Source organism: Desmodus rotundus, chromosome 10 (assembly GCF_022682495.2).
Source record: "Desmodus rotundus isolate HL8 chromosome 10, HLdesRot8A.1, whole genome shotgun sequence".
Taxonomy (NCBI): domain Eukaryota; kingdom Metazoa; phylum Chordata; class Mammalia; order Chiroptera; family Phyllostomidae; genus Desmodus; species Desmodus rotundus.
The window spans coordinates 53,113,375-53,135,863 of record NC_071396.1 but is presented as its reverse complement, the minus strand read 5'-3'; the positions used below and the strand labels follow the sequence as shown (position 1 = coordinate 53,135,863).

Genomic DNA, 22,489 nt, shown 5'->3' with positions numbered 1-22,489 from the left:
GGCACATATGGGAAGTGACCAAGGGATGTTTCTCTCTCATATCAGTGTTTCTCTCTCTTTCTCTCTCTTCCTTTCTCTCTAAAAGAATAAACATGTCCTTGGTAAGGATTAAAAAAAAGAAAACATCACCTCCCTCTAGAGGCAACCTGGGGAGAGAGAACAAATGAATAATTATCAAATCGGTATTGGAGTCTGATTCATATCCAGCAGCGGGCATAGCAGTCAGTGTAAATGGGGAGAGTGTAACTTGGGGTAACTCGCGTCCTTGCCCTCAACCTTGAGGTTTCTCAGCCTCCACACTGGTGACTTCGGGCTCACTGACTGCTTATTGTGAAGGGCTGCCTTACGCACAGCAGGATGTTCAGCATTATCCCTGACCTCTACCTACTAGATGCTAACAGCACCACCCCAGTCCAGGTGGGACAACCAAAAAAAGTCCCCAGGCATGGCCAAGCGTCCCCTGAATAACAAATTGCCCCCAGGTGAGAACCACAGTTTCATATTCCTGCAATTCCAGGTAAGGGCGTCATTCTCCCAATCAGAAGCCACGGTTTCCCTCTGCCTCCACCCAGCTGGGCTGCCACAGAGGGTGGGGGTTGGTGCACTCTGTCCACGACAAGCTCCCACACCTAGAAGGCCAGGGCTGTGCAAAGATATCCCCCAAGGCAGGTTGATAACTGAGGCAGAACACACTCAGGCTACCTGGGGGCCCACTCCACAGCACCCCAGCATCGCTGGGAACAGGAGTCCAGGGAAGTGAATGCAGCTTCCTCCTCTGGTTATTTCCCTCCAGGTGACAAGGAGAAAAAGGGAGGTGCCGTGAAACAGCGTGGGGTTGGGGAAGGTGTGGGAGGGGAAGCAGGTGGGCACTCCTGCTTCACCTCTCCTTCTCTGAAAAACATAACTCCCAAGGGACAGTGTTCTTTGGAGGGCAAAGAAAAAGGAACTGTATTTCTCTGTGTTGATTCATCTGAGGCTCATCCTTGAGGGCCCTGAAGTGAATGAGCAGAATTTTCCATGGCTAACTGTCCTGGCCGCTGGGCCCTATTGGCCAAGGCCTAGTGTTTATTTACTTTTGCTCGTGTTGTTTTTATTTCAGTTCAGCTGCAGCTCAGTGCGGAAAGCGTGGGGGAGGTGTACATAAAGAGCACCGGGAGTGGCCAGTACTTGGCCATGGACTCCGCCGGGCTTTTGTATGGCTCAGTAAGTATGAGGCTGACAAGCTTCCAGGCTCAGCCAAGGCCTGTGGTCTCCAGAAATCTTGTTACGTTGAGTGATACACACTATAAAGCAACAATTAGTCTCTGTTTGTTATTTTTTCCAGTTGGGTTCCCACCCTCTACCCGGCCTTATTTCAGGCACAAACATAAAAAGTTTCTTGTGGTATTCTCTCAAACTACTCAAAACGTATTATCACACAGACATAGAGGAGACATTGATTGAAATTTTGGTAAGTCATCCATCACTCATTTCAGAATACCTAGTTCCACTTCATTCAATCCTTCCAAACACACTTCTTGAATACCCACCACATTGTCATAGGTGTGTCCCCTGTGCTTTTTCTAGTAGTTCACATGCCATACACAAAACTTTGAAAACAGCCCTCTTATTTTGGAAGGCTCTCCTAAGCAAAACGTTGAGTAACTCACTTCTACAGAGGTGTATCCAAGCCTCCCGTGTCTTAGTGCAGCCAGGCCCTGACAGGGATGTAACGATGAATGAACCACTTCCCTGCCCTCAAGAAGCACAAAGAATTTGTCCACAAGCTAACATCCTCTACATTGCTTCCTCCATCCCTTTTACAGTTAGTGCTTTACGTGGGTTTGACTCCGTATATGTTGGTCTATGTGAGAAAAGAACATGAATACAGGTGATGTGATTCCTCCCTTACTGGTGTCTCTGGTAAAAGATTTGACTGGAGAGAGAGCTGACTGACGCCAGTGGCCTCAGGTTTTGAATGATTCTTTCTCTGTACCCTGACAACTGATAATGAGGTTTTAGCTGTAACGCATAGCCCAAGTCAAACGCCTTTCTTCCCTGTATTAAGACGTACGTCTGCGGAAAGGCAGCCAGGAGGGGATTTTGCTCTGGGGCTCCCTTTAACTTGTATCAAATTGTCAAGAGGCAGCGGGCACAGGAAACCCTTTCTTGACACTCATCTCAGCCAGGATTTGGGATGTGAACACAGTTGAGTTTTTTTCACACTCCCCACAAGGGGTCAGGAGATGGGATCACGGGAGGAGTAGATACTGTAGCTTCTAGCAGACTGTTTGCTGAACACGGACCAAGTGGGACAACTTCAGAGGGTTTGGAGCCCGGCAGTGACTGCTCCATAGGCAGTGGATTCTTTTTTTAAGGAGGTTCTTCCAATTGGCAATAAAATCAATTGACCTATCAATCATTCAATCTCAGGCTCGTAATTCAATCTCACGCCTCTGCCACCTGGGCAAGTGCCTTCTCCACTCTGAGCCTTGTCTGAACTGAGGTGGTAACGCATAGTCATGGCCCGCACACAGGCTCAGAGGAGTCAGAGGGACAGTAAACGGGGACCCGCAACCCCTGCGGCTGGCGCCTGGGGGGGCGCGCTCCATCACCAGCTATGAAACAAATAATCCGTTTACACATCCGTTGCCCTCATTGTTTCTTAGGTTATATATGCAGTTTTATGGATTTTCCTCCTTTAAATCAGTTTCGATGTTTGTTATAACCTTCCTTTACTTGTATAAAAATAGTGGGGGAGACTCTCCCCAACCTGATTTTTCCCTAGGCTCCAGACAGCCGCTTCTCCCTCCATAGTCCTGGCTGTCACTGAGATTCACCTGAAATTTTCAGAGGGTGATCTTAATATACTATGCCTCATAATTCCTATACTTCCCTGTTGATAAAGACAAGCCCTAACATATCTCAGAGCTCTGCCTTGTACTCTTAACTGATTTTAGGTACCAATCCATCTTGATACAAATTTGTGTGTATGTGGAAAGGGCATATTTATCTCTTAAAAATAAGTTTGAAAGGCCATATACCAAAACATTAATTTATCTCTACGGGTTGTCAGTGGCTGATTTTATCATATGTGAATGCTTTCTTGCATTTTCCAAATTTTTCTACAGTGTCGCCTATGCAATGGGGGGGGAAGCATGCTAAATATAAAAAAGAAAATAACAAAAACAACTGCCATGCGTCCGCTGTTACTCCCCAGGCCCTTGGCATTGCTCCAAATGCGTAAGAGGGGCCGACAAAGCCTGGCTGGGGGCAGGTGCAGCACTTCCAATTTGGCCAATTGACTCAGCCTCTGAGAGAGCCTCACCCCACGATGCCCCCCCTCAGGGGAGTGGGCAACCCCCACAGGTCCAAGGCTGCCAACCTCCTCCCACCCCTGACATGGAGCCTCCAACACCGATGTCTGGATAAGCTCCTTTACAGGCAGCAGAGTGGCCCAACTAAATAGCACAGCAGTGTCCCACCTCGTTCGAAAATGGTCCAGTGTCTAACCCAGCTGTCACTGCACTCGACTACGAATGAATAAGCAGCAGCATGCTGAGTTCCTTACTAATCAGAGATAACTTTACTGAGGGCTTCACACGATCTGAACAGTCAAGTTCACCACCTTGTTGGCAAGCACCTATGATTTGCAGGGCTCTATGTCTGGGGCAGACAGAAGGCTGACAGGACCCCACTCTCCCCTCAGGAGGGCTTACAGTCTAGCAGACACCCGTGCCCACAAGAACACGGACCAATAGAACTGGAGACCAGAAAGGCACTCACCAACTACTGTGGGTAAAGTGATACTACAGATACCCCATGACTTAGAATTGGAGCGAAATCAATATACTGCATAAGTATTTTAGTGCACCTAACTGGTTTATATTCAAATATAATAAATGTATTCTAAAATCCTGACAAATATGAAGTTCAACTAACTGGGGTTCCTCCCACTCTCTAACAAATGCATTCCAAGTAAAAAAAAAAAATTGTTGGTACACTTTTTTAAAGTCAAAAAGCTATCCTTCCAGATTAATAAACCTATAACTGAATTGGATTCCACTATATGTATGTATCACTATCTACTTAACCAATCATCTTTCTGTGCATATTTAGGTTGCCTCCAATTTGTTACCATTATATCCAAAAACCACCCTTGAAAATAGTTTTACACTTGCTCCACTGTCTCCTAAGGGTCCATTCCTAGAAGCGAAGTTGCTGGGTCACAGGCAGTGCATAGTTAAAACTTCAATACATTGTGCCAAACTATCCTCAGAAAGTTTCCACCAATGTATCTCACCAACAGTGTATGAGAGGGCCTGTTTCCTACACTCTCACCAACACTAACTTGCAAATCTTTTTTTTGCTTTGCAGATATCATTGCCAACATATGTTATGTCATTTTTTAACTTGCATTTTCTTGCTAGTGAGATTGAATGTTTTCATAGGCTTACTGCCCATTTTTAAACCAACAGACACAGCATGCCATTTGGATAGCATCACGAGTCCACATGCATCTGGTCTCATCTACTTCTCTCTGTGTGTGCGTACGTAACGACGCAAGGAAGGGCATTCACCACCTGTGAATGTTACCTGTATCTGGGTGGGTGGGCTTTCGGTGGTTTTTCTGTCTTCTTTCTTCTTTTAAAGTAAGATTGTAAGTTTTGAGAAATATGATTTTTTCATAAATATTAAAAGAGAAAGCTATTTTTTTATAAACTTTAAGTTCTAGGATATGATTTGAACGTAGGGCACATCTTGTGCAAGCATTTATGTGCTTAACAATGCTAGGGAAAAATCCTGCTCTGGTTAGTGAAAATCACCAGGATGGAAAGTAGTAGTAGTAGGTTCTCATTCATTCTTCAAGTCCAAACTTAAAAGCCTCCACTGCACCACAGTCTGCTTTTACCTGTTCTGGACATTTTTCACGATCATGCCTGCATGCCAGGCCTCTACAGAGACAGAAGGCCCCGTCCCGCCCTTAGGGTGCTCATAGTCACTCAGGATCTCCCCACTGGCACACCATAGGGTCCTGAGGACAACAGATGGAAGGGGAGCTTACGATAACAGCAAACGTATATTGAAGGCTCGTTAGGTGCTAGGTCCTGTTCCAAGTCTCATTCCCAGGCCCTGAGCTAGGCTCCATTAACATCCCACTGTTAACTGAAGAAGGAATTTAGGCACAGAGAGCCTCAGTAATTTGCCCAGGGTCACACAGCTTTAAGCAGAGGAACCCAGCTTAAAACCACTCACTGATAGTTACACTGTCTTCTGGTTTTACTTTGTAGCAGACACCAAATGAGGAATGTTTGTTCCTGGAAAGGCTGGAGGAAAACCATTACAACACCTACACATCCAAGAAGCATGCAGAAAAGAATTGGTTCGTGGGGCTCAAGAAGAATGGAAGCTGCAAGCGTGGCCCCCGGACTCATTATGGCCAGAAAGCAATCTTGTTTCTCCCCCTGCCAGTCAACTCTGATTAAAGAAGTCTGCTCTGGGTGCCGACCACTCTGGAGGGGTCCTCACCGGCTAACCCCAGGTTGTTCCCTTGACCATTGGCTGCACTAACCCCTGGCCCACAGAGCCTGAATTTGTATGCAATGCACTTCTAAAATGCCCAGTTCATTTTCTTGCAGAGCTCTTTACCCCAGCACAGTTTGGAACAGAGGGGACCAAATTGCTTGGAGGGGCCAATTGGCCAGCTGGTCAGGGTCTGCTTTGGAGGTGCAGTTGCCTCTGGGCACCTGCTGCAGGCTGAGCCTTTAAATGCACAGGTGGGGCCAAAAGAAGTGTGTTCATTGGCTGCAGAGTGGGTCATTAGGAACAGCAACTGATTCCCTCTACTGACTAAACCCCACCCGCAATTCCCCCAAACATCCAGCGTGACTCCCTTTCGTCCTTTGGATGCCCCACAAACATTAGCGGAAAAGCTTACAGCTAGGTTAGAGGAAGGCAGCATTCCACAGTGGGAACAGGGATGAAGGAATCCTTCCTCAAGAACGGAAGGGATTAAAACGGCAAGGGGAGACTGGATTCTGGTGGGTGGCTTAGAAGGATGGGATCTCAATGCAGAGTCAATGAGGGAATAGGAGGCTCAGCCACAAGAAAGCGGAATAAATGCCAAGCTGTGGAAGTCCTTATGAGGCCTTGACCTTCTGAAGGTTATCAGGCAATAGGAAGCCCCTGGATGATGTCAGGTGGACAGTGTGAGAAGTGGGTTTTTGATCAAGGACATGGGATGTTGGTGAACTTGTCTGGGTCCAGGGTGTGGCTATGGTGGTGATGAGAAAGGAAGGGAAACATGGGCTAAGGGGTCGTTATCTTCTATACAGGATGGGTCTAGAAGTGAGAATGAAAGAGAAAGGGATGCCCTGAACTGAGCTTGGCCACCAGGACACAGAGGCTTTGGGGTCCCAGGACAGTGCTGACAGACCGACCACACAGGGGAGCGTGTTTGGATGTCGATTCTGGTCCAGTGGGTCTGGGGTGCAGCTGTGACATTTCTAGCTCCCACGCGCTGTAGATGCTGCTGCTGTCCCCCACCATTCTTTCAGTGGAGGGCTGACGGGTGGTAGTCAGATGAAGGTGGGTGGCTCAACCCTCCCACCCGCCCCTCTGTCCTCACCCCCAAGAACACTAACACTCAGGCAGCATCAGCGGCGTTACGCCTGAGCTGAGGTGCTCCGGCCCGTTGCCTATAAAATGCCCATTCAGAAGATAAACAAAAGCATACTTCAAAAATGTTAAACCCTCACAAACAGCTTTTCCCAAGAGACCATTTGTGTTAGGGTCACTTGTATAAATACGCTTCCTCCTTAAAGTAAACTTGACCCAAGTGGCTAGCAAATTAGAAACACCATTCATCTTTGACATATGATACTGTTGCCCTATAAAGGTGTTTAATAAGCCATTTAAATTTACTGTGAGACTGTATGTTTGAATCACATTTAAAAATACATAGCTCAAAGGCAGTTAAACTGATTAGCATGTAGCCACTGAGAACGATATTGGGATATGGTGTATAAGCTACTCAGTTATCTACTGCTTGTACTGCACTTACCTGTAAACCGAGATTTTCCTGTTTCCACTGTGCTGTTAGAAATTTTTAGTTTGAAAACGGAGTTTCTTAAGTAATGATGTGAAAATTGTGGATAAAAACTGATGAGTGTTAGCTCATATTTTATAAGGAAATGAAGTTATTATTCACTGAAAAACAATTCCTAGTTGAGCTGTTATATTGAGAATGGAAGAAAAATGACAACTGGTGAAAGTTCGAAGCAACGGTGGGACTGAGGAACTGAACCAAGTTAACATGACTGTGAATAATACCATCTTGCATTTGTTTCTACAGCAAAATGATTTCATAACTTTTTTTGTAACTTGGATAAGACAATTATATTTCATATTCATAAATCTTTGCAGGCAAGTTAGGGATAGTACAGTGTGGCTTGACATCTCTTTACTACAAAGATTTGGCCAAAAAAAGGTACCCGGAGAGGAAATCCAAGATATTTATAATGGTCCATAAGTTTCAGTGCATGGATCAAATTCAAGTATAACACTGGCCAAGAAAACGTAAATGCCGTTGCTAATGGACGAGGCAGAAGCCTGTGGGCTCAGAGGCCCAGAGCCTTGTGGAAGAAACACTGCCGTGACCTCGGCAGCCTCGGGCCAGTCACCACTCGTGGACTCACCATAGAGTATTTACGAAGTGCCAACTGTGTGTCTGGCACTGTCCTGGGCATGGGGAACCCCCTTGTCTGTCTGGTTTGCTGCTATATTCACTCCCAGGGCATTAGATTATGAAGAAAGATTCTGTGGATTCATTTCTTTCAGTCAAGTGAAAACAGACTTTTGTAGGTTCCTGCTGAATAAAGAGCAGGCCCCAGAAACCCAGGCGTAGGAAGAATTAGCAACCCCTGGCATAAGACAAAAACTCCTCTCCAAGAGTCAGAGGACATGGCAAGGTTAACCCAGCCTCATCAACTGCAGAACCTGTCAGCTCACTCTCCAATCAGGAAGAGGGCCAGTCAGATCTGGGATGAAGGGAGCGGTCAATAGCCCCCCAATGCCATTTGGAACATGCTCCTGTTCCTTGAACATGGAGCATCCCCGTTGCTCTCTCTCTCTTCCTTGACTCAGTCTTACAGCCATCTGTCTGTCGCAGGCCTCTCGTGTGGGTTCATTTTCAGGCCAACTGGTACGAGTTGCCTGACGTTCTGTACAAAGTATCAGGAGTGTGTTTGCTTTTGATTGTTTTCAATGTGCTGGTGGAGGCAGTGGTGATTTGTTTCCCCCGAAGGGAGGACAAAGCCTCCTATGGCCATCAGCGTGTATTTACAAAAACCGCTGGGGCATCACATGGTACTGAAGGTCAGGTCCTTGCTTTGTGTCGGAGGCGACGGAGCCCACGGAGCCCAAGATCTCAGCCTTGTAGAACGTGATGCCTAAACCAACCGAGCTCCTGGGCTGCAGAGCAGAACTCTGATGAAGAAGATGCCTGTCATTTCACATCACTGCCTCTCTCTCTCTCTCTTTTTTTGCACCTTACAAGTATTAATAAATGTTCCAATAGGTAATAATATAATGTCTCTGAGTTTCTTTGCATCGCAGTATGTCCTCTTCCTGTGGAAGGACTTGCCCCGGCATCCCTGACGTGTGGCAGCTTTGTTTGCTACACTTAGCTCCTCACCGTATGTGAAACCTTAAAGGCCGATAGGAAAACGTAAGGTAGCAACATTTTTCATTTTGTTTGGAAACCTAAGGCAATATTGATGCTTTCCTAGGGATCCACTAGGGAAACATTTTTGGGAAATTTGCCCTGCAGAGAGCCAAGCACCATAACTAACTCAGTTGACAATTTATGTTCACAGTATAAATCATACAAAATTATGCTACTATTGAAGAGTTGACCAGCCTGTTCTTAGGCAAAGGCACCTTGATCTAAAACAAACCCAAGGACTGATTCACAGTTACAACTCTGTGATAAGAGGCACATCTCTTACCTCTCAAGAGCCTTAATGTGGGGCTAGAGTTCCCCCAGCAGGTTCTCTGAAATTATCACACCAAGCAACGTCTCCTTAAACTTCTGAATCTTACGACTTCTTGCTCTTGGGGGAAAGCACCCTTTGCCTACATGTCGTAGCAGAAGCACATCACACACACACATGCACTTACACCTGTGCACACACACTCACATTCACACATGCATGTGTGCCAATTAAAAAAAGTTGGGTGGTGTTTGCTCACTCTGCCAACCACATACCAAAATCAATCCCTCTGTTTCCTTTTAAAGTTGCCTAAAGCAGTATTTTTCTACTTTTTGGTGCCTGGTTCACACTATGAATGACATTTTCCACCACAACCCAGGAAATACATACTCTTGTACATACACATACAATTGAAACAAAAAAAGTCACAAAACTATGTGTATGAGATGCACTCAGATTTTTCTATTGGGTCACAACATTAATGGGTCACAACCAAAGTTTTAAAAATGGCTTAAACATTCTCCTTCCCCCAAACAAGACTCAATTACAATTCTATGTGATGATGTTTGTTCTTGAACAAACAAGACCAGGGGACATCCTGCTACCCAGAAACCACCATTTCTAAGGGTTTGGTGAATTCTTTCAGCTGGTTTGCTACTAATCATGCAAAGTGAATGCAATGCTGCAGATTCCAGGGGCTCCCAGTGCTCCCCCAGCACTGGTCCTGGCAGATTCCTGCTCCCAGAGCCATGGGAACTTGGACCCCACTCTGTCCTGGGATTCTCAGTAATTTGGGTCATTCCCTCCCTGACTCCCACAGTCTTCACTTTATTCTTCTCTTTTGCCCTTCTCTCCCACCCAAATTCATACTCCATAACCGTTTCTAAACAAGACATGACAAGGAGACTGAGCCAGGAAAAAGCTAGAAACCCAGCCCCCAACACTTTCGAGAAATCACCATATTCTCTACCCTCGTATCTACCCAAGATGACTGACATAAGATAAATGCCATTGCTACTGGTGTGCATCTCACACAGGGATTTAAAAAGTCTCATCTTTGCGGAATCAACTAAGAAAAGAAGCTCCATGTTTTAAGTGTTCGAGGGGCTTAGGGTACCTGAGAATTGGCCTCTTATGGGTGAGCTGGACCACAAAGAGAACGATATGAGTCATCACTTTTCATATGTATCTGAGGCATGTCTGTCCACCATGGGGTGGGCCGGGGAGGGGAACCCTAAACCCTTAGCACTTTGGGGTTGTTACATTAATGAGTGTGGTAGCGTTGACATATCAAACAAAGATGTGCCTTCAACTGCACTTTCACAAACTAACAAAAACTACTTTTGGGATTAGCAGTGCAAAGTAGGAATGCTTAAGCCCAACAAAGCAGTGGGACTTGCATGTTCTCCATTTCAAAATTACTAGAGATTTGATGACCATTAAAATAGAAATGATGGCTCATAAAAAGTAGCACCTGCCCTTCCTACTCTGCTCCCTAAACCTGTCCTCCACCCCTAGAAAGAAACTCCTTTTGCCATCGTACGTAAGACTTACTCTAAAATCCAGAGAACTCGGAGCCTGAGACGTGGGATCTGACATCGGGCACTCTATCCTGGGGATTCACTTAACATTCTCTCCAATCACCAGGGAAATTTACTAAAGGACTATTGGGATCTTTCTGTAATATCCTACCCACTTTGTGGTTAACATATTGACTGTGACTTACTACACTGTGAGCTTTCCACCCTGGTTATAAAATTAAAAAGAGAAACCAGGTCACACATGGCCTGAAGCTGAGGGGGAGGGGTTGCTTTACAAAATGCATATATTGTACCAGTTCTTGGGTCTTCTGATGACTCTGAGAATGCCTGTGATGTGGGGAGGGGGCATTTCCCAAATTGCTTCCTTCTCCCTCAGCTTCCCACTGTTACTCATGCTAAATTTACACCTTTGGCAGATAAACACGGGTGTTGATTTTATTACATAAATAAGCAAAACCTCCCCACGTCCTTGATGTGCTTTTCTATCAGCCTTCATGAAGGGTGGGCACTCCCTGTTTGGAACTGTCTTCACTTTCAGGCTCAGCCCCCTCGGCTGCTGTGTGTGGGGACGTGGACGCAGGCGGGCAGTTTGTGTGAATCGTCGCAGAAACACACTTCATTATGATGTTTGTATCTCATGTTTTCCTGCCTTAGGAAAAAAAATTATTTTCGTCTGACCAAGAGATACATGAGAGCAAGATGTTAGACTATTTTACTGTTGTGCCTTAGCCTGAAACTTTTTCTCCAAAAGAAGTTGTAGGAATGTTGTTATACACTAACCTGTTTTGTGTAGATTGTAAAAGTAGGAGTGTTTATAGCTTGGGAATGTCAACTAACTGTTAAGAATTGAGCAATTTTGTGTAAAATGAACAGTAAAATCTATGGCATTCTCAAACTAGAACACCTGTATAGGTAATTTTGACTCTGACCTGGGAAACGGCACAGGTTTTAGGGCTGGCCAGGTGATTTCTAACAACACAGGACACAATCGCAAGTCCAGGCAGTTGTGCAGAGAGGACAAATGAGAGGAAAACCCTGTTTCTATATTCTTAGTGCTACTGGAATCTCTCGTATGATATTTCATTGAAGTGGAGAAGAGAGGTGGATTTTATAGATTGCTTAAAAATGTTTAACTCCCAAGCAACCTGAACATCTGGGAAGAGTCTGACAGGGCAGAGGGCCACCCTGAACAGTCTGGTCCTCAAGAATTAACAGCAGGCCCTGGCTGGTGAGGCTTGCTGGATTGAGCGCCAGTCTGTGAACCAAAGGGTTGCTGTTAGGACACATGCCTGGGTTGCGGGCCAGGTCCCCAGTAGGGGGAGTGTGAGAGGCAACCACACATTGATGTTTCTCTCCCTCTCTTTCTCCCTCCCTTTCCCCCTGTCTAAAAATAAATAAAATCTTTTTTTAAAAAAGAATTAATAGCAGCAATAAGGTGAAAATGAAATCACTTTCCTCAATTCCCTCACTGACTCATCCGTTCATCAATCATTTATTGAGTGTCTACCATTGTGCCAGTCAGGGTCCAATCAGGAGACAGAAACCATATCAAAACTTTGAATGGGAAAATTTTCATGGAAAGCATTATTACCTGCTTAGAGGGGTAAAGGGATTGCTAATGGATATTGGAACAGTAGGTGTAGGGAAGCAGGCATTATCCCCAAGGCTGAGGAGAGCACTGAAGAAAGGAACAAACTTAAAAGCTGGTCTCCTCTCCAGGATGAGGTGCAGGCTCCATGGGACAAGGGACAGCTGTGGCCCCCAGGACAGTGGAGGATCTAGCTGCAACGCTTCAAGGAGTTTCCCACTGGGGTCCCAGCAGAACTCTCGGGAAGCATTGTGCTGGGGTCCTGGACCACCAGGTCTCCCTCAGGAAGCTGCCCACTGGCCGCTGTATCACAGGAGCAAGAAGCGAAGCACAGGAACCCCAAAGAAAAGCCCCTTCTTCTTGCAGTGTCTCTCCAGTGCCCTCTGCTGACAAACCTGAAGCTGTATCATCTGGCAAAGGAGAAATGCTTCCAGGGTCCAATTCCAGTGTCACAAAATGTGGCAGAGAAGATGGACTCGGAGCAGGGGCGACACACTGACGCCTGGCCAAACCGTGACTGGGACACTCTGCCTGACACAGTGTTCACAGATGGGCAAATGTGGTCCTTTCCACTGAAATGCTTATGATCCTAGTGAAGAAAGTCTCTACATGAAATTCAGGACCAATATTTTTTTGGCTTTTCCTTTTTAAAAAGCTACTATCTTTCTAAGAACTCTGAAAACAATCCTGTATGTTCAAGTATACGTTGTTACATCATTCCCTAATTTAAATCCACCCAAATCAATATAATATACATATACCGAAGAAGGCAGCTATGGAGCCAGAATGTTCTAAGTGTACAAAGTTCCAACCTGTCTCTACTGTGTGCAATCCATATGGATGAGCCTCAAAAGAAACCTCACCTTTCTTCCTGATGATCTGATCTACGGCTGACCTGATGTCACTTGGGAGGGGCCCTTGTTGAGTCATCACACTGTTCATTCAGTCACCTGTCCAGTTTTTCAACGAATATTTATTGAGGCCTAAATATGTACCACTCCTAGTAGGTAGAATGGCACACCAAAAAAGCTCTTTCTTGGAGCTGACAGTCTAGTGAGAGGAAATATATGAACATATTTCCTAAATTGTAGTCATTTGCATACTGCTTTGAAAATTTTGCCTATATGCCCACTGCCTGTAACTCACATGGCTGTGGAAGGCGGATTCACGGTTTTATCTCCTTTAGGCCGACTAGAAGCAAAAATATTCGCAAAAGGACAGGCTACTAACTATGCAGATATTTTTTTCCTAATACACATTAAAATAAACGTATGACTTTAAAATTAAAAAGTGAACACCTGCATAGTATTTGTGTCATATACATATACTACCCTTTAGGAAGCAATTATGCAAAGGATCCCACAGAGAAGGGGAAAGTTGCAAGTGTGACGAGTGCCTACAGAAGAGAAGTATCCAGCGTCCTCAGAATATGTAACAGGGAGACTGAACTTAGGGGCTTCTGTGAGGAAATGAGCTGGCATCTCACAGAAAAGGAAGGCTGGACTAGGTACAGAGGTGGAGTGTGCGTTGTGAAGAGCATTCTGGACAGAGGGAGCAGCCTGTGCTTAGGCCCTGTAGCCAGAGGGAGCATAATGCTAGTGAGACCCACGTGTGGAGACCAAGGGGCAGGGGGTGAGGTGTGCGCTGAGGCCAGACAGCAAGGCAGAGGCCAGTGGCAGACAAGGAAATCTAGGCGGACTCTGTTCTCCAACAGCTGTAGATAGCCAGGTGGAAGCTATATATACATAATTACTCTCTCTCCCCACACAACTGAATTATAAAACTTTTCTAAACCCTCTGCCAAAGGACACATATAATAAGTATCAACATGCATGTTTCTGGCTTGGGTTCAGTTGTGAGACTGTGAAATGTATTCCAGACTTGAAACTTTGGGGCTGAGGTTGTATTTGCTGAATATTTAGATCTTTCCCTGAGGCTTTCATTCATTCCATCCAGCAGGTGGAGTACGGGAAAGTGCTTTCTCTTCCCAACAAATTCCTCATATCCAAAAAGAAAAGCAAGGTTTGCCAGCATAGCCAAGGGTGAGAGATATAACAAGGAAGCACTGATTGTGTATTGGAGTCTCATGCACATGGAAAACATGAACTCATTAGCTTCTTATTTCCGTGCTTCCAGAAATTCTGAATTTTGACATTTCTGTCCAAGTTTGGGTAGCTATGCTATTAATCAGTCCAAAAATAAATGAAGTGGCTTAAAAAAAAATCACACAACCAAAAACCACATCCTTCCCAAGATAGAAAAACAGAAAGGCGACTTGGAAATTCTTCAGAGATGGTGCCAGTCTCAGGGTTTTGGGAGGGATTTGGCTGGCTGGAGATGTCTTAATCTGGGTATGAAAGAGATAATATAAACATGTTTATACAAATCTAAGGGAAAAAACTCAGTAGCCCACATTACCCCCACAGATACTGGCTTCTTAAAGTCCTAGGTCAAAAAGTGACCTCCTATGGCCCTGGCCATGTGGCTCAGTTGGTGGAAGCATCATCTCGTACACCAAAAAAAAAAAAAAAAAAAAGAAAAGAAAAAAAGTTTGCAGGTTCAGTGCCTGGTCAGGTCACATACCTAAATTGCAGATTTGATTCCTGGTCAGGGTGCATACAAGAGGCATCTGATCAATGTTTCTCACTCGGATCGATGTTTTTTTTCTCTCCTCATTCTCACTCTCCCTAAAATCAATGAACCCTTGGGTGGGGATTTTTAAAAAAAGGTGACCTCCTATAAAGAACAAAGAAACCAAAGAGAGAGAAAGTGGATACAAATAGATTATTTTTAGTATTCTTGATTCTGTAAGAAATATGACGTATGCAATATGTCGACCACTCTGAACGGATCTCATTCCCTTTTCTAGAAGGTCCAGAGACCTACCTGCCTTCCTGACAACCCCCAAAAAGAAGATACCTCCTGAATCCCCACTATGGAGGAGGGACGGTAACCCAACTCCTTGGAGTGAGGAAAGAAAAGGGCCCTACAAGGAGGCCACAAAATAGCAGGAGAACAGGGGATATAAACAAGTCATTGGGATGCAGCACAGGAGAGCACTAAGAGAAATTCACACAGGACCCAGGTGGGAGGGATGTTTAGCATAACTCCAATGAGAGGGGAGAGCATGTGTCAGGACACGGACATGAAGGAAAGAAAGGGGGGGGGAGCGGAATTCTACACAGCAGAGAGAAAGAAGGAGCTTATACTCTTTGCAACAGCATGGACGGAACTGGAGAGCATTATGTTAAGTGAAATAAGCCAGGTGGTGAGGGACAAATACCATATGATCTCACCTTTAACTGGAACATAATCAACAAAAGAAAAAAGCAAACAAAATATAACCAGAGACATTGAAATTAAGAACAAAGTAACAATAGCCAGAGGGAATGGGGAGGGGATAGTGGGAAGAGGGGTTTACAGGAGCTACTATAAAGGACACATGGACAAAATCAAGGGGGAGGGTAGAGGCGGGGAAGGGAGGTGGGATTGGCTGGGGTGGGGTGGAGGGATGGGGAGAAAATGCAGACAACTGTAATTGAATAACAATAAAATTTTTTAAAAAGAATGGGGTGTGGAAAGGAGAGTGAGCAGCATAACTAAACGAGGGTGAGGCTGGTAAAGTCAGCTCTGGAGAAGCTGTGAGCATTCTTGATTGCAGAACTAAGCTTAAACTCTCTGCCTTTGGGCAAGAAGAAACCAGTGGAGACTTTAACCAGGTAAGTCATAACCACATTTACATCGCACTGAAGCAGCTCGGGCTGCAGTGGAAAAGAAGATGGGAAAACCAGTCAGGAGGCCTGGTTTTGAGGTAATAAGAATCTGAATTGGTGGTGGTGATGATGATGACGATAATGACGACAATGGTGCTGATTGATGATGGTGGTGGTGAGGGTAATAGTGATGATGATTTTCTTAGCTAGGATTCCCTCAAAATAGACCCTGAGACCACAGCATGGGTGCAGATTGGGGGGCGATGCTGAGAAGCACACATGAGCAATGTAGAACAGGAGAAGGGCCAATGAAAGGGCACACCACTGAGCAAGTCACTGCCGTGGACAAGTGGGCTCTGGGGGTCATGGAGGAGACACCCCAGGATTGCCCCAACGAGGGAAGTGGGGTTCTTATCCACTAGCGCCATCCTTCTCTAAGGGACGGCTTCCACTGGAGGCACTTCTGGGCTGCTCTGCCTCCAGACCAAGCAAACTGCTGCAACACACATAGAAGTTCTTGGGCAGAGAAAAAGAGACAGGCAGGCCCTTGAGGTGGATGCAATCAGTTTGTATGGGGACTGCCCATCAGGGCTGCACGTGAGCTCAGAAGTGGCTGGAGGGACATACAGCACAGCACGATGACGATGATGATGACGATGACGATGACGATGATGATGATGATGATGACAATTCTAGTTGCAGTAGGTAACTTTTACTGAGTGCTTACCATGTGCCAGGTATGGTGCTAAGCATTTCATTTAAACGCGTTATCACAGTCTTTCCTTAAACCCCTAGGAGGTGATGGTGCTGTTAGTATCCCCATTTTATAGATGCAGAAACTGAAGCAATGAGAGGTTATGTGTGATGTGTCCGAAGTCACACAGGTGGTGAGGGATGAAGCCCACCCTTGAGCTCCTATAGGCTGACTCCAGAGCCCACACCTTCCATCACTACTCTGTGTTGCCTCTGAGAGAATGGCAGTGAGCTGGGAAGGAGGTGTGGATCTGAGAATGATTCAGGACAGTGCAGTCCAACAGAATGTCCTGTAACAATAGAATGGAACCCGTGCTGGTCAGCGTGGTGGCCACGAGCCCCATGTGTCTCTTGAGCATTTGGGGATGTGACTAGTGCAACTGAAGAATCGAAGTTTGAATCGTATTTAATTTTAGTTAGTTTACAGACCCACATGTGGCTAGTGACTACTGCCTTGGACAGTGCACATTTAGGAGGTGGAATACTCTGCCCTTGTAGAAGGTGAGGGTAACTGAGAACTTCCCCAACAAAGGGATATTCTGAAACATTGTGATGTCCATCTCAGTCCACTAATTACAAAGAATATTAAAGTGGTGACATGAATCTTTAATTTTACATTTAAAACCTTTTTAATCAAAGGAATACAGGTAGACAGTTTGGAAAGGCACGGAGCACTACAGGTTGTGTAACAGAAAACAGCAGTCTCCTTTCCCACCCGCACACCTGCGCTGCTCTCCAAGGCCATTGTTTTCGTTTCTCCTGACAATTCATTTTGTGTTTCTCAACAACATGTCGATATTTCATTTCTTGATTTTTCTTCACTATTAAACAATATTTATTGGCTTCATTTTATGAATGACAGGGATGTAGCTTTTTACCCTCTTCACTGACAGCTATACACGAGCACATATATAGCCTCCAGCCCATCCCAGAACCCTTCCCACCCCCACCCCCATAAAGTACATCACTGGTTAGTTCAGGATTCACTGTTTACAAGAGTGAAATTATGTAACTATTAGTTAGTTATATATAAGCTGCATGGATGATTGCATGTCTTTTCTTCTATAAGTTTTGGTTTTCATTTCCTCCATTTTCAACTTATTCATTGTTAATTCAGCCCCAAACTTTCTGAGAAACTCTAAAAAAACCTCTAAATACACTCAACCACATTGTTTATCAGTTCGGTTCCTCACTTAGATGCCCCTCCTGGACCCATCCCGTCTATGAGGCTGTTCTCAGGGCCTCCTGCAGAGCTATCACCCTGTGGCTTCCCACCACTGGTTTCTTCAGACGCCTTGTCCCTCTGTCCCATTTTAGATGTGCTGTTCCAGGGTCCCTTGCAATCCTCTTTTTTGATCTAGCCCCTGCCCCCACTTTTTAATGGAAACTCACTTTCTAGATGGTCTTTTCTTCCCAAAAATGTCATCATTCTAACCTTATACTTGTTTGACAGTCTAGCTGGGTATGGAAGTCTCAGGAAATTACCCTTCCTCTGAAACACGGAGACATTGCTCTTTTGTCCCCTAAGTTTACAGTACTGATGTGAGGAAGTGTGACATCATTCTGATTCCTGGTCAATTGAATGTTACCTCTTTTCCTCACTGGACATTTTCAGTATCTTCTTTGGCTCCAGTGTTTGAAATATTATAATAACGTGCCTTGTTTTAGATTTGTAGTGGGCTCTTTCAATCTAGAAATGTATGACCTTTGGTTCCAGGGAATTTTCTGGTAAAATTTCTTGGATAATTCTTTCCTTTCCATTTACTTATTTAATTTTCTCTCCTATTTCCTACACACACACACACACATGCACACACATACAGAATGGAAGGCAGAGATACACATTCTATTGGTTCTATTTCTCTGGAGATCCTTGATTAATATAATTTGTTAAGTATGAAAATAGTAATGGTTTCGTAAAGAAAAGCCTCATTTTTTGACACTGCATGTTAAAGTATGTAGGGGTAAAATGTCATGATGTATATCATTTACTTGACAATGCTTCAGCAAACACACATACACACTCAGACAAAGCAAATATGGCAAAATGTTAACACTGGTAAATGTAGATTATGAATGTATGATTCTGCATTGTACCTTCTTTTTACTTTTATGTTCAAAATTCCCAGAATAAAAATTTGAATTAAATGAGAAAATGAAAACCAGAGCAGTATGTGGGAACTGGCAGATTTGGGATTCATCTCATTTCTCATGGTAATCATGTAAATGAGGTTTTAAAAGATCCTGGATGGAGTTGGGGGAACAGGAGACTAAGTCTTGAGGTGGAGGTAAGCAAGAACTATAATTGAGACTACTACTAACCAGGATTTTCAAAGAGCTATACTGTCAGTAAAGGGATGGATCAAGGGGGAAAGTCTACCATTGGCCTAGGGATATGGCTGTCCTCAGCTCTGTGTCATGAAGAGGAAAGGTTTCCCTCTAAGAATTTATAATTGTAGGTCTATCCGCAAGTAGAATTGGGCTATAAATTTATACTATCTTCCTGGCCTAGGAACCCCTTGCCTTAGAAATTAACAAAATACAGTGGTCTGTGATATTCTTTGGATACCAGGTGAAAGCAAACAAAAACCTCTATGCAAATTCAAAAACCCAAAATAGGAAGTATGGTTTTTCCCTATTTAATGCATTGCCAATCATTGTTCATAATCCAAAAATTACCTATAAAAAGTTAAGTGAGAAGAGTCAGCAGGTACAACAAATGACAACAATGAACACCTAAGAACTTCAGATACTGGGATTACTGGATGCCAACTGGATGTAGACCATAAGAAATAAGTATATTTAAAGTAATCGAATACATGTTTTAAAAACAACTTATAATTTGAGAAATAAAAAGACTATCATGAGCTCAAGGCACATTTACTTCAGAAAGCAATCAAACAGAAGTTCAAATGAAAAATAGAGATACTTAAAGTGAAAATCTAATGGGTGGGCTACTTCCAAAAATGTCAGAGGAGTGAAATGGTCATGAAACACTCCCAGAGAAAACAATGACAAAAACAAGATTTAAAAAGTCTTTAAAAAAAAAAAAAGAATAACTATTTAAAGACCCTGGAGAAGTTCCAAAACCAGACAGAAGTAGAAGGGAAGTTTAATTTCAAAAATCTGCCACAGGAAGGGGTAAGAATTGAGAGTTTATGTCTTCCTGGCTTGAGGGTGATGCCCAACTCTTACAGCTATAGCTATAAAAAAATAGCAGTGGAAAACCACAGCCTCCCCAGCTAAAGTACCAGCTATTGGGGCATAAGGTTGAAAATGTATCTAGAAATCTACAGGAAAAGTACTGACAGCAGAAAAGCCACAGAAGGAGTATTAAACTCTGAGTATGAACTCTATCCAAATCCTTGACCAAGGGCTAAACTATGCATGTGTGGGAGGAGGCCTTAAATGGCTTGGTGAAAAAAATGGGCAGAAACCAGAAAGAAATCTGCTTTTGAATAACAGAGGTAGACATGGCCCTATCTATAAATTCACTGCCTTTTTATATTTTTTTAACTAAATGAACTTCCCAACCATGCACAAGTCAGGTGCCAGGAAGTTGAATCTCACAGGCTTGAAAGGTCAGAGACATAGCCGAAAATCAATGAAACAGCTAGAAACTAGGGAGAGGGCAGTCTCTAGAAACAAGAAAATAAAAAGAGAGTGATCTTTATCTCTGTGGAAATCCTTCAATAACCACCCAATTACACAGAAACATGGAAGACTCCCAGAGGGCCAGGCAAGAAAAAGTAGCAACAGGAAACCATAGGACAGAGATATTAGTTGCTGCATATCAAAAGGGTGACAAAGTCTGCAATTAGAGTCCAGGCAAGTTAATTGCCTATTAGACCTCAAAAGAATATCACAGACTCTAGAGTTGCCATAGGTATTATCCACATGGCCCAATTTTCAACCAGAAATTACCCGACCTGTAAAGAAACATTAAAGTGCACTCTCTACTTGGGAAAGGGCCACCGAGAGAAACTGACTCTGAGTGGCTCTGGATGCTGGATTTATCGAAGACTCTAAAGCAGTTACTATACATATGTTCAGAGAAGTAAAGGAAAATATGGTATCGTGTTGAATGAACAGCCAGGAACTTCCAGTAGTTAAATGGAAACTAAATAAAATAAAAATGGAAATTCCAGAGCTGAGAAGTAGAAAAATTGAAATTTTAAAAGTTCCCTAGGTGGGTTAACTACATATTGGATGTGGCTGAAGAAAGAATCGGTGAACCTGAAGATAGAAGTAGCCAATCCAAACAACAGAAAGGACAAAGATTGAGGGGAAAATGAGGGGAACTTCAGAAACATGAGGGAACAAATCCAAATGTTCAATACATACATTTGAACATATGATTATGTTCAATAATTGGAATTCCAGAGGCAAAGGAGAAAGAGAAAGGACCAGGAAAAAAATATTTGGAGAAATAATTACTGAAAACTTCCCAAAGGGGCACAAGAAAACTCTTAGTGGTGGTGGAAATGTTCTGTATTTGAACTGCGGTGGTGGTTTCAAGCATGTATACATTCATCAAAACTCATCTAATTGTTCAACTTAATTGGGTGTGCTTCATGGTACACCAATTATAGCTCAACATAGTTGATTAAAATGGATAATAGGAGGTATACCCCTCCCTTACCCTTAAAAAATCCTAATAGATGGGTGAAATATTATATTGGACATGTCTGAAGTGAGAATATAGGTAAACAGAAAAATTACCTGAAAGAAATGAACCAGAATGTAATATGGTAAGATCAATGAGAGGTCAAGAAACACACATAAACATAATAGAATGAGAAGAGGAGTTGTAATATAAGAAAAGAGGGCAAATGTGGACCAATGGGGCTGGGAGAAATTTTCACTGAGAATGTTTCAGTTTTGATGAAAGACATGAATCCTAAAGTTTGTGAAGCATGTGTATATAGTAGGTAGTATGAGTTACTCTGTATCCACTTCTAGACACACAGTTGTGAGAATGGAGAATGGCATAGTGAATATCTCAAAAACAGCTGAAGGAAAGGGAACAAAACATTAATTCAAAAAGATATACACACCCCTATAAATATTGTAGCATCACTAGTAATAGTAATGTAGATATAAAAGCAACCTAGTTATCCATCATTAGATGGACGGATAAAGAAGATGTGGTATATACAATACAATAAAATATTATTTAGCAACAAAATAGAATGAAATCTTGCTGCTTGTGACAATATGGATGCACCTAGAGAGCATTGTGCTAAGTGAAATAAGTCAGAGAAAGACAAATACCATGTACTTTCACTCATATGTGGAATCTAAAAACCAAAACAAGACACAACAGAAACAGACCCACAGACACAGAAAACAAGATGGTTGCCAACGGGGAGTGGAGTGGAAAATGGGAATAAAATAAAAGGAAAGAGCAAGTACCTATAAAGTGGCATTTATACCAGCAGCAGACTTTTCAGCTCAACAGTAGTGGCCAAGAGAGAAGAATCTGGTCTTCCCAATGTTGATAGAAAATCAATGTCAACCCCTCCCCAGTGGGATCTCGTCGCCAGCTGCAGAGCCATTACTGACTAGCACCTTCTGTTTTGAGCCTTGACATTACCTCGTCACTCCCAGTCTATCAAAATATGTCCAGTCTCTTAAGCTATTAAGGGATTTTATTTAAAGTAAACAGTGTTAATGTGTTGAGGGTGTTAATGACTTAATGCTGTGGACTGCCAGTGTTGACTAAGCCATTTTTATTATAATATTACATAAATATGCACAAATACATAAAACCAAGTATAAACTCTTACGCTTAGAGTTCTTATACAGCTATAAAACCAAGTTTTTTAATGATTTATTTATAAGAAATTAAAAACAAAACTACAGTGCCAATAAAATACAAAATTTTGATATAAATGTGACAGATGATGCTATTTTGCTGAG

General features: G+C 43.5%; 2 protein-coding genes across 8 annotated transcripts in view; one reads left to right on the top strand and one right to left on the bottom strand.

Moving 5' to 3' along the window:
• The window catches only part of FGF1 (fibroblast growth factor 1), a 91,584-nt gene extending 83,033 nt beyond the window's left edge, over positions 1-8,551 (top strand). For 6 of the 7 annotated variants that reach the window (XM_024575108.4, XM_045183887.3, XM_024575107.4 and 3 more), the window contains 2 exons: positions 1,100-1,203; positions 5,271-8,551. In XM_024575108.4, the coding sequence (XP_024430876.1) occupies positions 1,100-1,203; positions 5,271-5,465 (299 nt within the window). In that variant the 3' untranslated portion in view covers positions 5,466-8,551. The remainder of the gene's footprint in view (positions 1-1,099; positions 1,204-5,270) is intronic. The other variant, XM_071219500.1, reaches the window with a different exon arrangement.
• The window catches only part of LOC128779380 (uncharacterized), a 291,217-nt gene that overhangs the window by 40,595 nt on the left and 228,133 nt on the right, over positions 1-22,489 (bottom strand). The window lies entirely within an intron of this gene.